This window comes from Siphateles boraxobius, unplaced genomic scaffold (assembly GCF_051911475.1).
Source record: "Siphateles boraxobius isolate OS27281-9 unplaced genomic scaffold, OSU_SipBor_1 13, whole genome shotgun sequence".
NCBI classification, from domain to species: Eukaryota; Metazoa; Chordata; class Actinopteri; order Cypriniformes; family Leuciscidae; genus Siphateles; species Siphateles boraxobius.
The window spans coordinates 15,723,339-15,739,008 of record NW_027508733.1 but is presented as its reverse complement, the minus strand read 5'-3'; the positions used below and the strand labels follow the sequence as shown (position 1 = coordinate 15,739,008).

Below are 15,670 nucleotides of genomic sequence, written 5' to 3'. Positions count from 1 at the left end.
CATCTTTTGTTTGCTCTTTTTATATTTTGTGTGTTGTGCAGAAATTAAACGTGCTTAGATACATACATGTCTTTCGTGAGGTTTATTAGGCTATTTCATTAATAGTTTATTAATGAATTAATATTTTCGAGTTAAACATTCACTGTCTCTGTTAGGCCGATGTAGATCCCGCCACCACTCAATGGGGTGCACAGAACATTCTAGTGGTGGATAAGATAAATACACCAGCGCCCTCTTCTGGTTAACACACTAAACTCACATTTGCACAGTTGTTTGTGGTAGGCCTACATATTTATGTGACTAAAATATAACAAATTGCTTTTTAGAAAATTAATGAATACATTTAATGGGGTTTAGGATTTGAATAAGTAAAAAAAATCTTGAAATTTAAAGATATATTTTCTGTAAACATCTTGTTTACATATATTTTAAAATCTTGGAAACAACCTTTGTGATGTCTGTTATATTTATTAATGTAGGCTATCTTTTGACAAATCTCAGTAGCAAAAGTTTCTTTTGCTTTTATGTAAGATCTTACCAAAAAAATATTTTATTTTCATATATTAAAAAAATGATTGAAGCCAATCCGCATATATAAAACTTTCAAAATACTAATCAGTAGATACTAAAACTAATCACAAAAGTTTCATATGTAAACAACACAAAACAAATCTGAACATTTTGATGTTACAGATTTAAGCACATTTTAGATATTGATTTGAAGTTAAATTATTTTAAATAATTTACCGTAAAACATGAAACTAGCACAGCTAATAGGCAGTACTATTTTGTATTTTTTTTAAAATAGTTTTACAATTTAAATTTAATACATTATTTAATACAATTTTAATAATGTTATGTATTTTTGTCATATTTGTCAGATTAATCGCATCTAACATAGAAGTTTGTACATATGTATTATATAATATATGCGTGTATATTTTTACAAACATTTTAGATGTGATTAATTGTGATTAGTCGAGTTGACAGCACTAATATTTGTTTTATTTTATTTCAGCTTTCAATTATAGAAAATTATTTTAATATGTTAACAATACCAATGCTGCTAATAAAAAAATGGCAAATTATTCAAATTGGTGTCATTATAATAAAATATTTGAACACATAATGCCATTATTGATTCATCAGAATCAATATTTCCAAATTGTGATCAAATTGTTTTGCTATGTTCATGTGTTGTCCACTAGATGGTAGCAAATCTGTAGTATTCACTAGAAGGGTTTAACAATAACATTTCTGATGTTTTTTCTCTCTCTCTAGATCACGGGGGCGGTCCTGCTGGCAGTGGGACTATGGGGGAAGTTCATTTTGGGTCCGTACATCTCTCTGATCGCTGAAAACTCCACCAATGCTCCCTACGTGCTCATCGGGACCGGGACCACGATCATCGTGTTCGGGCTGTTCGGATGCTTCGCCACGTGCCGTGGGAGTCCATGGATGCTCAAACTGGTGAGAGCCCGCTGCTGGTTTAGCTTCAGGAAGCAGATTTTACACTGGACATCAAGTGACGGCCCTAATGTGTCCCTCTCTCTTTCTGTCTGTAGTATGCCATGTTCCTGTCTCTGGTTTTCCTGGCAGAGCTGGTCGCTGGCATCTCGGGCTTTGTTTTCCGTCATGAGGTGAGACGTGCGCATGCAGGTTCTCCAGCGGGGATCTCCATCTGTCTCGCTCTATGAGGCCATGTTCTGGAGACATCTGATGGAGTGTGTGTGTGTGTGTGTGTGTGTGTGTGTGTGTGTGTGTGTGTGTGTGTGTGTGTGTGTTCCTTCAGATCAAAGGCACCTTTCTGAGGACGTACAACGAAGCTGTTCAGAACTATAACACCCGGGATGAGAGAAGCATTGCGGTGGACAAAGTCCAGAGGAGTGTACGTTCAAACACTGGTTAACATCAGTTTATCTAATGTGATGTGTTCTAATGGATAACTGGGAAATAGTTTTTTTAATAATCAGCATTAAAAACTATAAAAAGTAGAGTTTATTATGACAAACTTTCCTATTGGCTGGATAAAGCCTTGACTGAACGTTTAAAATAGTATTAAGAGCTAAAGGTTATGGTCAGTCTGCTAGCTGATGTTCTGGGTAGTTGCTAGGGTGTTTCTAAGGTATAGTTAGGAGATAGTTGCTAGGCAGTTGTAAGGATTTTCTTGGTGGTTCCTAGGCATTGCCAAGGTGTTCTGGGTGGTCACGAAGATGTTAGGTGTTCTCTATGCTTGCTAGGGCATTGCATGGGTGTTCTGGGGGGTTGCCAGGGTGTTGCTAAATATTCTGAGTGGCTGTTAGGTAGTTGCAAGGGAATTCTTGGTTGATAGGGCATTGCTAGGTGTACCAAGTAGTTGTTAGGGGTTGCTAAGATATTTTCGGTGGATGTTAGGCAGTTGCTAAGGTGTTCTGGGTAGTTGCTAGGGCGATGAAAATGTATTCAGATGTTATTGCTAGGATGTTCCTAAGAAATTCTGGGTAGTTTTTAGGCAGTTGCAAGGGTGCTCTAGATGTGTATGCAGAGTTTTTTTATTTGATTACTTTAAACGATTTCTGTAGTATCTTATTTCTAGTGCTTCAAGTTTTCATGTCATTCTATTTCATTATTGTCTTTGTTCTATTGTAGTTTGTTTTGCTATATGGTTGTAATTAGTTTATTTGTTCTTATTTCATCACGGTTTACTTGTCTTCAGTAAGTTTTTTTTAGGTTTTTTTCTTACTTAGGCTAGTTTTAGTTTTTTTGTGAAATTGAAAATGGTGACAAGAATTATGAAGTTTCAATTGTATAAAAAATGTTGATATCATAAAAACCTTTTTTAAATCAAAAAGAATGATATTGTGATTTGATTTATATTGTTATCTTGACAAAAAAATTTGTCATATTGTGATTATAAGATTTTGGTCATATCGCCCAGCCCTATTACTAAGGCTTTCTGAGATATCCTGGGTGGTTGTTAGGCAGTTGCAAGAATGTTATGGGTGGTTGCTAGGGAGTTGTTAAGGTGTTACAGGTTATTGTTAGGGTGTAGCTAAGATTTTCTGGGTGGTTGCTAGGCAGATAGATCCGTTTACCTGTTGTGACCTCTGGTCTGAGTTCTCTCTCACTGTATTTCCTGTCTTTAGTTGCGTTGTTGTGGTGTTCTGAACTACACCAGCTGGTTCTCCAGTGTTTATTACCCCGTGAATGGACTTCCTCCGAGCTGCTGCGCTAACATCTCCGACTGCAACGCCTCAGACCTGAGAAACGCCACCATAGCACCCACCAAAGTCTATCAGCAGGTAACACACACGCTCACACAAACACACTTCTATCTATTTCATCAATTTCAAATCATTCTTTTGTTTTCAGGGCTGCTATGAGCTAGTGACGACCTTTATTGAGACTAACATGGGCATTATCGCTGGAGTAACATTTGGAATTGCATTCTCGCAGGTAGGATGGAGGCTATTTCCATTTTTTACTCACTATTTGTGGAGACAGGAACTTGTCAAATACTGAAAGGAATTTTATTATTTTTACTTTTTAAAAATGTTGTACACTTACAGTATATTTTAATTTGTTTAACTTTAAATTTTTAATTAATTGAAACATTTTATTTAATTTAAAAAAATCTGCTTTTTTAATGTTCTACACTTTTATTTTATATGGACGCTTGTTTTCAACACTGAATAAAAAATAAAACAGGTAATTGCTGCCCTTTTATCTCACAATTCTGCCTTATTAACCCGCACATTTTTAGTTTACATCTTGCAATCTAACTTTTTTCTCTCAGAATTGAGATATAAACTTGCAATTGCAAGTTATAAAGTTAGAATTCTGAGATATAAACTCGCAAATTCTGAGAAATAGTTGCAATTCTGAGAAATAGTTGTAATTCTGAGAAATAGTTGTAATTCTGAGAAATAAAATTGCAATTCTGAAATACAGTATAAACTCTGAGAAATAAATTTGCTGTTCTGAGAAATAAAGTCGCAATTCCGACAAAAGAAAGTCGCAATTACCTCTTGTATTTTTTGATTCCGTGTCGGAACATTCTACACTTTTGTTTTATCCCGCAAATTTTTAGTTTACATCTTGCTAGAGTTGTCAAAAAATACAGACTTCAGTACCAATTTGGTGCTGAAATTTAAAAATGTGACGCTTTGAGCGCTGTGATCTTGCAATCCTGACTTTTTCTCTCAGAATTGAGATAAAAACTTGCAGTTGCGAGTTATAAAGTCAGAATTCTGAGATATAAACTCACAATTCTGAGAAAAAGTCACAAATCTGAGAAATAAAGTCACAATTCTGATAAAATAAAGTCGCAATTCCAACAAAATAAAGTCACAGTTCCAAGAAAAAAAAATCACAATATTTTTTTATTCCATGGCGAAAACAAGCTTCCATAGTTTTGCATTTTTAAGCATTAAATGTAAATGATCTCTGACTTGTATATGTAAATAACCTCTTGATTGGTCGAAACAGATAGCCACGCCCCAAACTCATGCAATCGGTTGATTTTACTATCAAACAGGAATGTTTTTCCTCTCCTTGAGATGCCATAATCGCATCTGAGGCGTTTGCAAGCTAATATTTACTCCAATCTGTTTTTCCGTTTACCGCCGAAGCGAGTTGAACAGCTGGCTGGTGTTGTCTCACACAGGTGTAACACTATACGCCATCGAAATGAGTCACTCGGTAGCGCCGCGTGTGCTCACGTCTAAAAGCTGGAGCGAGAGCCGCGCTGCCATGACAACCCCGCGGTGAACGCCGACCCCGGGCTGTCTGTGTTTTCCCAGCCCTCATTTAGTAAACACACATAGACACACATGCGGGAGCCGAGCGTGTGGCGCAGCTGGGGTTTGCTAGCGAACGTGCCGTATCAAACACAATCAGGCCCTCTGTCACTCACGCTTCCGCCTCGGGACCATTATGCAGATATCTCTCCATCCGTACTAATGGGTCCAAAGGGGCACAGAGGAACACCTCGACCCCTCTGACGCGCACACACCATGCTAATTGAACTGTAAATGTTATCTGCGAGCACACGGGCGGCCCGAATCAATGACATCTCTTAGAGACACGGCCCCGCTAATACGTCTAATCTTGCGTAGCGCATGTGGAATTCTTTTGGCTCGGTTAAATGGGAATCAGTAAACATTCATTATGATTATAACTAGAATTTCTTGAGCGCAGAGAGAGCGAACCGTAAACCCAGCAGAGCACCCGGCAGTAACGACTACCACAATTTAATTTAATTAGCAATTACAATGGCAGAGGGAGCAGAAAAAGCTCTGGAAAACAGTTTTACCATGGTAACGGTGCATGTGTGTTTTTCAGCTGATCGGGATGCTGTTGGCCTGCTGTCTGTCACGATTCATCACTGCCAATCAGTATGAGATGGTGTAGCGGCGTGTGCACAGGTGAACTAGGAAACTCATATGTACAAAAATTCTGGTAGCACATGAATGTAAGCATTAGTTTGAGCTTATTGTGCTGCTAAGCTAACAGCTCAATGCTCTAATAAGCATAAAAATACAAATATCAGACAAAGTATTTAATATTAAATACAATATTTTCAGTACGTGTTTTCTTACAAGGCAGCGTTTTTTTTTTTGCGTTCCTGTCATGCATAGGCAAGAATGTAATAATGAAAATATTTAATTAAATAATAATTTAAAAACCATTTTAAATGGTTAAAAATGGTAAATTATATATATATTATTTATTTGTGTGTATATATAATATGTATAGTTTTTGTGAGCTTATTGGAAACATGTTTTTTAAAAAACATTTATAATTAAAATATTTAAATAACACAATGATGATGCCTTAGAATTGCATCAATATGTGTTTTGCAACTTGATTATGCCTATTTAAATATGGAAAATGAGATTTTAGAGCTCTAATTGGAGGGGAAGATTTTCAGTCAATACATTTTCATATGACTTGGAATAAAGTATAACATTTTTTGTAAATGTCACTTTTTTTGGTGATTGTGGCCACTATGAACGCTGCTGTGAAAAACTGCACGAAGATTCTTCGAAAAGTCTTCTGGTCTGTGCGCAAAAATGTTTAAACCTTTGTTTTCTGGTTCTACAGGCGCCGAAGACGTACGACACCTTGGAAAGGGAAAGCAACCCAAAAATGCTAGCACACTCCATTCTTTCTCATCTGTTTTTATATTCTCTCTCTCTCTGCTTTTATCTTTCTTTCTGTCTTTCCTGCCTTCTTTTTTCTCCCTTCCGTCATTCCTTAACTGTGCAGTTGTGCCATGATGACCAAAGCCTCTCCCTTCGAAACGTCAACGTTAGCAAGGAAAAGGAAATGGTTTTAAGACGCACTCCTTTATTATACTTTACTGTACAAAAACCTTGCATGCGAAAACCATCACACACTACAACTTACAGTCAGCAGCGTATCTGTAACCCCACGTCATAATCGATATCTCAATCCCTCTCTAGCTGTGTATCAAATATGTTCAGATTAGCTGTGGTTTTGTCAATTTGCACAGAATTTTCTATTTCAGACAGAGAAATTACTTAATACTTGGTTTGGACATAAACGCGACTTGAGTGATTTGTTAGTTATTTATCAAATGTTTGGTTGAGAAGACATTTTTTTCTTAGCTATCTTCCATTTTGTCAGCTTAGTTTCTTGTTGCACTTGGTAGCTCCGCCCACAGTGAAATCTCATTGGTCCAGATAGCTGTGTATGTTCTGATTGGCTATTTTGTGGCTTTGCACAGTATTTTTTACTCAGTGTTGGCATAGCAATTACTTTACATTCAAAACTTCGCACACTTGGCTAGGGCATGGTGTTACCTGACCCTAAAAAGTGACTTCAATGCAGATTTGTTAGTTACGTGCTGTTTCGGGAGGAAAAACTTTAAAAAAAATAATTTAAAAAACACACAGATGACAAGATGTTTTTGTTGTTGTTGTTGCTGTTGTAAAATCTTTGGCAAAGGGGTGTATCTCAGAAATGGCTTCTTTTTTTTATGATTTGGGTTCAATTTTATGCTCCACGTCTCAACGCCGGGTTGAAAGTGACTCAACATTATCATGTACAGTCAAAAGTGTCAATTTTGTCTTTTTGTGAAAGCCAAAAACAAGCAATTTTCTGCCACACACAGAACTTAAATAAGTTCAAACTGAAGTGTGAAAATCACAACTACTGGTTTTACACTGTTGTAAGACAAGCAGTTATTTCAGAGTACTAACTAAAATTCAAATTCCACCGTTTATGGATTGTAGTTACAGTTTTACACCATATCTACCTTGTGACACACTGTGTTTGCTTTTATTTTGTGGTGTTTTTCTGTAAGAATGTAATCACACAGAGCGTCTCTTTCAGCATTTAGGATGTTCTTGCTTTACAGCTCAGAGAATTTTCAGTTATTTTCAAGCAGATAAATATTAGCATGAGAAATATGAAAGAATTAGAATTTTGGTATGAAAAAATATATTTCTAAGGATGCTATATTGTCTGAAAAAAATTCAAATGTTATTCTCTCTCTCTATATATATATATATATATATATATATATTACTCACTATAAACAATCACAACCATATGGAGCCCCTAGAAGGGACATGGTGATGTGTGTGTGTGTGTGTGTGTGTGTATATATATATATATATAAGATAGGAAGACAAATTGTTTAATGCTTTTACGTTCACTCGCAAAACTTTTGAGAAAACGCAAATTCATTGAAATATTTTTCCCCCTCCCATCCCATATTTTTCGGCCTTCATGTCCCTTTAGGGGCTCCATACAACCAGATCACAGACAAATGGAAAAAAGTACAAAGTAAAAAAAATGGTCACGGTAGAGTGATTATGCTGGCAGGAGAACAGCTCTTAAAAACAGATGTCTAGTTTAAACGCTGGAGAAATTTGATTTACAGCTCTATTAAAAGAGGAATAAACAGATTTTCTGGAGGTCTGAGTCAAAGGAATTCTAGAATCATCACTATCATCACATAAGCCAGGCTTTAGTGACCTCTGTTGTTTATTTATTGTTTATTTATTTACATTTGTGGTAGAAATCGCTGCAGTCTTTGGCTTTCTTTAATTTCAAATCGTTCTGTGAAGTACTGTTAACGAATTCCATATTTAATTGTGTCAAAGTGCATCTCTCTTTTTTAATTTAATTTTGTGTTGCTGTTTTGTATGGTTTTCTCATTTCTCATTAATTTTATTATCATACAGACTTATAAATATTATTAATATGTTAACAATCATTTCTGCAGCTGCCCCATGTGTTGATGGGTCATTAAGTATTAGAGTCCAGAATTCATAGTCTGAAAACATGTGATGAACTACACATCTTCAAATAGAGGAGCGGAGTAATATACTTTGTATAATAAAAATAAAACTTTTTAAAATGCACCACCAGCTAGCATGCAAACAAAATGTACGTTGATATTGTAAACAACCGTGATCTCTATAAATAAAATGGTTCTTCGTCGTTACCAGCTTCTGTTTTGTCATTATTTGAAATTTGTGTGTTACTGTTATTGTTTGAACTGAATGGATGGATTCCCATGGGATCATGTGAAAGCTTGTTTTATCACGGCTTGAAAGCAGGTTTCTTATTGCCTTCCTGGCCGCTAGATGGCACCACGATGTTGTTGAAAAACGTAACGTCGACGCAACCGCCACGACAGGAGACGTCAGTGAACGGGGAAAGCCCATGCAAATATGGATAAGTGCAGATATTGTGTCATCTGAGGACTCTGAGGTCATCAGCGGATCTTTTTGTGGCCCCAAAAAGTATTTGAACACTTAGGAATGATTTACCCAAAAATGAAAATTCAGTCATCATTTACTCACCCAAGTTGTTTCAAATAGGTATGATTTTCTTTTTTCTGTTTAACACAAAATAAGCTATTTTGAAGAACATGGGTAACCAAACAGTTGATGGACCATTGACTTCCAACTTGAAGGTGAGTAAATGATGACAGAATTTTCTTTTTTGGGTGAACTATCCGTTTATCCCTTTTAAGTCCCACTATCTAATGCCCGACAGTGACATTGTGACTGAACATTATCCACTAACCTTTGAAACCCAAGTGTCCAATTGCCTACGTTTTGTTCTAATTTTGAACATTTTATCTTTTGTTTTATCACTTAAAACCCAAACAAACTTCATTTTGTGACGTGTCCTCTTATAGCCTACTATCTTTCTGTACAATTAATTCCACTTGTTCCCTTGATATTATACACAAAACAATGACTAAAAAAGTGCCTTAATGTAGCTACAAATACTGTTTGATGCCGCAGTATGTAGATCTGCATTTGATTTTTGACTTTCACCCTTTTCCCATGTGTCAGTAAATATATTAGCACATATTATAATATTTGCAAGTTAGCATTTGCATAATTCAACTGATCAGTTCAGGCTTTGCATTCAGTCTCCTCAGAAATAAACTTAGCACGTTTTTAAACAAATACATTAAGCATATTTGACTGTGTAATTTGTGGGTATAGAATGAGTATTTTGGTCTCTTTTTGATTATGACTGTTTCTGTTGGTGGCTACCTATATTCTTTTTGGCATATAAAGCCAAAATACTGTTTGGCCTTTACTATATAAACTCCGTTTTGGATATAAAAAAAAACTCCAAATTGAAAATAAATCGATGGAATACACCTTTGTAGCACTACTACGAGTAGTAAGGTACTTTTATCAGTTCAGTAGTTCCTTCGTAGCCTACACTTTCCTTTTCTTTCAAACTGTCGTGTCTTTGACCGTGAGCTGCAGGCTTGGCACGTTGTCGGATTCCCTTTCTTCCCTGTGATTGGCTGTTGACAGGCGCCGTCCTCCTGGATAAACTAAGCAACTGGCTTCTAATTGGACTAGAGCGGCTGAGCGGTTGTGGGCTGATGCTTCGTCTCATGAATATTCATAAGCGCCATAGAGCTACATGCGGCCTCACCCTCGGTCGATTGCTAGACGAGTCTGTTATCTTTCAGCGACTTTATCGCCGGTTTCCTTGGACTTTGCCGGACCTTTTCGAATTTAAGAGAGGATAAATATCAGCAAAGGTGGGTATTTAGAAGCCTATATGAGTTGTTAGCCTTGATAGATAGACGTTTAGTTTGCCGGCCGGCTTTTCCTTCAGGAAATCAAGGAGTGGTAGGAAGCGAATATCACGTTCTGGTCACCGTTTTTTTAATACAAATTTGAAGTTGAGCAGGTTTAGTTTTACTAAATACTTTAAATAATTGAACAGTTTCATCTCAAATCATTGCAAATATTATAGAAAGACTAGTTAATGGTATTATTTATATATCTTGCTTTCTCTACCTTTTTTTAATTTTCACACTGATACTTATTTGTAATATTCTGTGCATCGACCCCTAATCTTTCACACATGTTATTTCAGGTCACATTATCCGGTTACAACCTGGTTACCCGTTTGATTGACGTGTGGAAGCCACACCCTTGCTTTAAATCCACCTGCGCTTTCAAAAACTCATTCTTCTGAAGCGCACAAGGGATCTGAGCACTCCCTGGACCAGAATAATTGCGGATAACCCCTCTATTAGACCTACCTGAACCATCCTGCCCAAGAATAACTACATCTGCTGCTTTTTTATTGTCTATACAGAGCCTTAAAGCCTCGTTCTGCATTTGAGCCCTCCAGGTCAACAGGACAGCAAAGATGATGCAAATCTGCGATTCCTATAATCAAAAAAACTCTCTCTTCAATTCCATGAACCGGTTTATTGGTGCCGTGAACAACATGGACCAAACGGTCATGGTACCAAGTTTGCTGAGGGACGTCCCATTGGACCAGGAGGAGGAGAAAGAGGTGAACACCTTCCAGGATGGAGACATGTACGGCTCTTATGTGCTCCTCAAATCAATTAGGAACGATATCGAATGGGGCGTCCTTCAAGCGGACGAGAGGCGCAAGGACAAGCACGGGGTGACAACGTCCCTGGAAGTGTCTCGCATCGAACCACACGATGAGGACTTGGAGAAGCTGTTTCATTTTCATCTAACCGGACTGCACACTGTACTGTCGAAGCTCACCGGAAAAGCAAACACTCTAACAAACAGGTACAAGAAGGAAATTGGTATAGGTGGCTGTGGGAATTGAAACCAACTAGAGTTTACTCCATTCATCGCCTGTGGACCGCAAAAAAAAAGGTTCACAAGAGGGTGCAGCAGGGGTTGAAGCCAAATGGGCCCCTGGTGGCTTCCGTGCATATTAAATTCCCCGGATCGAAAAAAAAGACTTGTACCTGACGCCGGTTTTGCAAGCACCCTTAATTCCCCTGCTAACATCCCTTGATATTGTTTGCACAAGCTGGATACTGGCTTGGAAACAGGCTTTTGAAACTAAACGCATTGTATTTAAATAAGCAAACATTAAGAAAAAAGATATGCAAAAGAAAAGACATTTGGCCTGGTATGGTAGTTTTGGAGGTTGTATTAATGTAGATTATAACAGTTTAAGGCTGGGGATGAGAATTAAAATCACTAATTATGTATAAAACGCACATTTCTAGGCTAAAGAGTGACTTTATCGTTGTATGGTGCTTAATTGATGATGGAATCGCATGATGGTCCTTACAGATGTTGACTGATTCCAGGAGATTACGTCACAGTTACTGTTGGTAATAGAAGGATTGTTGTCATGTATTTTTTCTATCACAAAGATGGTTCAGAAAATAAACATTTTGTAAATGCAACTCTACTCTGCAAGTGTTTGATTTCTGAGTGAACTAACTTGTGACTAATTTCCTTCTTGGATTTCCTTGCAAAATATCACTTTACAGTATGTCAATAGTGTGGTGCTCAGTAAACATTGGCCTGTGTTGGTGCGCACAGCTGCTGCTGAGGTCCACTGAGGGATCAGGCACTTTAAATTAAGACCTGGCAACGTCTGAAAGAGCCGAGCACCTGCAGTGCATTTTTCCAGTTCGTACTGCTGAGTCACTGCTTGAGCTGCACTTGATGACGGACGTCTCTAAATCTAAGCTGCCCACACTAGTTTAATACCTCATATAAGAAAAAAGTCTTAGAAACTCAAGGAATCTTATCTGCAGTTTTCTACAGGCAGTCTGTCAAATTTAAATATTTTTGCAAAGACAGACAGATTAATCTTTTTTGCCAAATAATTATCTATAGTTCTCCCAAAAAAAGGGTTTGATTTGTTTTAAAATGTTGAGTCAGCCAAACGGAATGCATTGTATTTCATGCTAAAATCCTGTATTCTAATACAATAAGGTTTTACCAAATCATATGGTAAACGTACTGTAATCAGGTTTTCCTTAAACTGTTAATGATCTTTACACTGATAAAATGTAACGTAAAATGAAAACAGACGAGCACAAGGCAAATTTGATACACTAATAAACTGTCCAACCAAATGTGAAGCGATACGCGCACAAGACAAATTTACATTTAAGCTTCTGTCTGGTTTTGACATCAAATGGACTGTAATCAGGTTTTGCTTTAACACGATGTTTACACTGATAAAATGTCACAAATAAAGTGTAAACACAATGGACATATTTACATTACGTTTCGGACTGTTATCAGGTTTTGCTTAAAATTAATCTTTTCCTGAAATTTTTTTTGTCAGTTATGAAGCATCATAAATGCAAGATTGTGCATATAAACGCTAGTAAACTCACTTGCCTAGTTGGTATGTCCTTAATATGTCAATACACATTTCTGACATACTAGGTGATTGCTATCTGAAGTTTTTATAGTCATTACTGAGTCCCAAAACAAATTTATGGTTGGCCCATTTAGCCATGCATTAGATGTAGCAGTATATGGATTTTGCATTGCACAATTCATTATAAACCCAATGTTAAGCTACGCATCTTGTATTTAGTATTTTTTTCGCACTTTACCTTTGTTATCTAGGAGGCGAAACACCCTATAATTTGCTCTTTGCATATCATGTATCTTAGTTGTGGTCAGACCAGTAGAGAAACTGACCTTTAGTACTGATGGATCCATTATTGTGATAAAACATGAACAGTAGATAAAGCATATTTGCGGTGGGTATCAGATGTTTGTTTGTTCCTACTTTCCATCGTATTTCCTGCCATATTCATAGTCTAATCCCTACTGGTTGACATTTTTCTCTTGTTTTCCTTTCCGCACCCTAATTAGGGATGCTGGGAGAGAACTATACAGGAAAGAAGGCCATCAGTTGGATGTGCTGATCTAGCGTTTCTCATCCTCCGACTGTTTGTCTGCCATCTAGCTGATGTAAGACCAGCTCTTGGCATGACATACTGAAACTTCCAGGCAGTATATGATGGAGTTCTGGAGGACCCATAAGACCAATGCTTTAACACTGATATGAGGTATGATGCAACGTGTCCTCTGGGTGCACAAAAAGGGTTCTGGTATCAGGTGCAACCCAAAAACGCACACTACTGTTTTTCTCTTGCCCAAACTGCTTGTGGTTCAAAAAAGAGGGGAAATTAGAATTACTTTACGATATTTTAACAAGTGACTCACTAGGTTTTGAAACCTAGTTTAGATTAGTAAAAGTGAGAAAGAAACTAGCAGGATAATGGAGAGGACGGATGCTGTCTTCTTGTTAAGAGGATTGTGTCTCATCTCCGAGTGCAAGAAAATAGCCATCTTATTACAGTCCCTCACTATTTGACGTCTCTCTCTGAGCTATTTCAGTGGCAGCTTGTCAGGTTTGTCCTCAATGGTCTGGTCATCTGTTACTGTCTGGGACTTCCAAGAATGCAACCCTTCAGAAACGCCGGGAAGGACATTCTATTCCTCTAGTGACAATAACAAGACAAGCTGTGCACAAGTGCCGACAGCATTGTGGCCGAAACAAACCACATGGCGTTGGTCAAAAAGCAGCTGTTCCTCTAGAGACAAGATGACAAGATTCCTGCCAAACAAAATAAGACGGTGTGTAATTCGGTTAGGTATTTGATTTAAAGTAAACTGAATTTAATAACTTGGACTCAATGGAAGGAGACAAACACTTAAAACATCCACAGAAGGCTTTTGTTGGAATATGTACTTTTAAATCATTCATAACATCTGAGCTGTTGATGTACGCCACCACCTGTGAGTTGAAGTATTTAGGTTACGGTAAATTTCTGCAAATTAAGCGTGACGAACGGAACGGCAATTCAACCGTAATTAAAACGTATAAATGGCTCAGTTATATGGCTATCAGTGCGTCATGTAAATCTCGCTTATGTGAAAGTATGATGATTGTATGATGTTAGGAGGTGATGTTAGCTTATGATTTTTGCTTGTTTTAACAAACTGAAAGGCAAGATTGTTTTCTCTGTTTGACCTTATGTCACAGAGCTTTACTTGTATTCAAACCAGAACATTCATTGAAAAATGTAAGTTATTTTTCATGATGACTCAACATGATTTTGATGTTTCATTTGAGGGCGACACAATAGGAACAAAAACAATGATACGGAATCGGAGTTACAAAAGTGTAACAAAAACAGTTCTACAAAACGTTGAAGCGGAACTAGTTCCTTAAATGTGAAAACTAAGTAGTTCCTGCAGTAGGAAAGTTGATAGTTGATAAATTATTCAGATTAGCTTGTTTGTTTCTGGAAGCTTTCACCATGGAATAAAACAATTTAAAAGACTTTTTTTCTCGCAATTGCAAATTGTTTTCTCAGAATTGTGAGATAAGCTCGCAACTGCGAGAAAGAAGTCAGAATTGCGAGAAAAGAAGTCAGAATTGCTAAAAAAAGTTTGAATTGCGAGTTATAAAGTCCAATTCTGAGACTTTTTTCTCAGAATCGCAAAATTATATCTCTCAATTCTGACTTTATAATTTGCAATTGTGACTATATCTCGCAGTTTGGACATTATAACTCGCAATTGCAAGTGTAAATCACGCAATTCTAACTTTATAACTCATACTTGCGAGAAAAAAAGTCAAATGTGAGATAAAAAGTCGAAATTACCTTTTATATTTTTTATTCAGTGGCGGAAACAAGCTCCCATAGTTTCTTGACTCTCCTAAGTACTAGTACATATTGAATGAATGTGCCCAAAGCCAAATACTATGTTCGGGAAGGAAATTACGCATTCTACGGAGCCCCTAAAGGGACATGATAATGGGTCAAAATTACAGCATGAGAAAAAAAATATATATTTCCAATGCTTTTGCGTTCTCTTGCAATTATATAGTTGGGTAATTATATTGTATATAATTTGCGCGCATCAGTAAGCCGCTCTCAATATGGGGAGTATTAACACTGTTTTTTCAATGTGCGCGCACTTTTTACTTTTACTTTCGAATTTGCGATCACGCGTGTATAGGGAGCGGCGGTATACTGACCTTACATTTACTAGATAAGATATTTGTCAATGACCCTCAGGATCTGTTGTGCACCAAATCCTCTGACTCGTCCTGTCAGTCATCGCTTCTTACTATCTTCATGTGATAAGTGAAATCTGTAATGTAACCGATTACCGCAGCAAGCCTAACCATGTCCCTTTAGGGGCTCCGTAGAATGCGTTACTCATTTTACGTGCCTTTCCGAATTCGGATTTAGGTTTCTGCACATCCCAAATAGATTGTTTTCCAAATATCTAAAAAGTTCTTTGAGCCTGTTTAATCCTCTTTGCTAACTGAAACCTTTATTTCTAAAACCTCGCCTCAGATAACATCTCAGATCTCCTGGGAAAAGCAGAATATGATC

At 37.1% G+C, this 15,670-nt stretch overlaps 2 protein-coding genes and 1 long non-coding RNA gene across 4 annotated transcripts in view; all 3 read left to right on the top strand.

Moving 5' to 3' along the window:
* The window catches only part of tspan7 (tetraspanin 7), a 36,234-nt gene extending 29,351 nt beyond the window's left edge, over window positions 1–6,883 (top strand). Inside the window, exons 2-8 of one of the 2 annotated variants that reach the window (XR_013203304.1) lie at window positions 1,282–1,470; window positions 1,566–1,640; window positions 1,793–1,888; window positions 3,126–3,281; window positions 3,352–3,435; window positions 5,323–5,452; window positions 6,085–6,883. Coding sequence is in view for 1 of the 2 variants with exons in the window: in XM_077226092.1 (XP_077082207.1) it covers window positions 1,282–1,470; window positions 1,566–1,640; window positions 1,793–1,888; window positions 3,126–3,281; window positions 3,352–3,435; window positions 5,323–5,391 (669 nt within the window). In the remaining variant the exon portion in view is untranslated. The remainder of the gene's footprint in view (window positions 1–1,281; window positions 1,471–1,565; window positions 1,641–1,792; window positions 1,889–3,125; window positions 3,282–3,351; window positions 3,436–5,322; window positions 5,453–6,084) is intronic. The other variant, XM_077226092.1, reaches the window with a different exon arrangement.
* A 728-nt stretch (window positions 6,884–7,611) lies between these two features.
* LOC143735823 (uncharacterized) lies at window positions 7,612–8,458 on the top strand. The gene is made up of 2 exons (XR_013203305.1): window positions 7,612–7,812; window positions 7,863–8,458. It is a non-coding gene; the product is annotated as an uncharacterized LOC143735823 (long non-coding RNA).
* A 2,044-nt stretch (window positions 8,459–10,502) lies between these two features.
* mid1ip1b (MID1 interacting protein 1b) lies at window positions 10,503–11,241 on the top strand. Its single transcript, XM_077226091.1, has one exon. It carries the CDS (start codon window positions 10,654–10,656, stop codon window positions 11,092–11,094), a length of 441 nt encoding a protein of 146 aa, XP_077082206.1. The 5' UTR covers window positions 10,503–10,653; the 3' UTR covers window positions 11,095–11,241.
* Window positions 11,242–15,670: the final 4,429 nt, after the last annotated feature.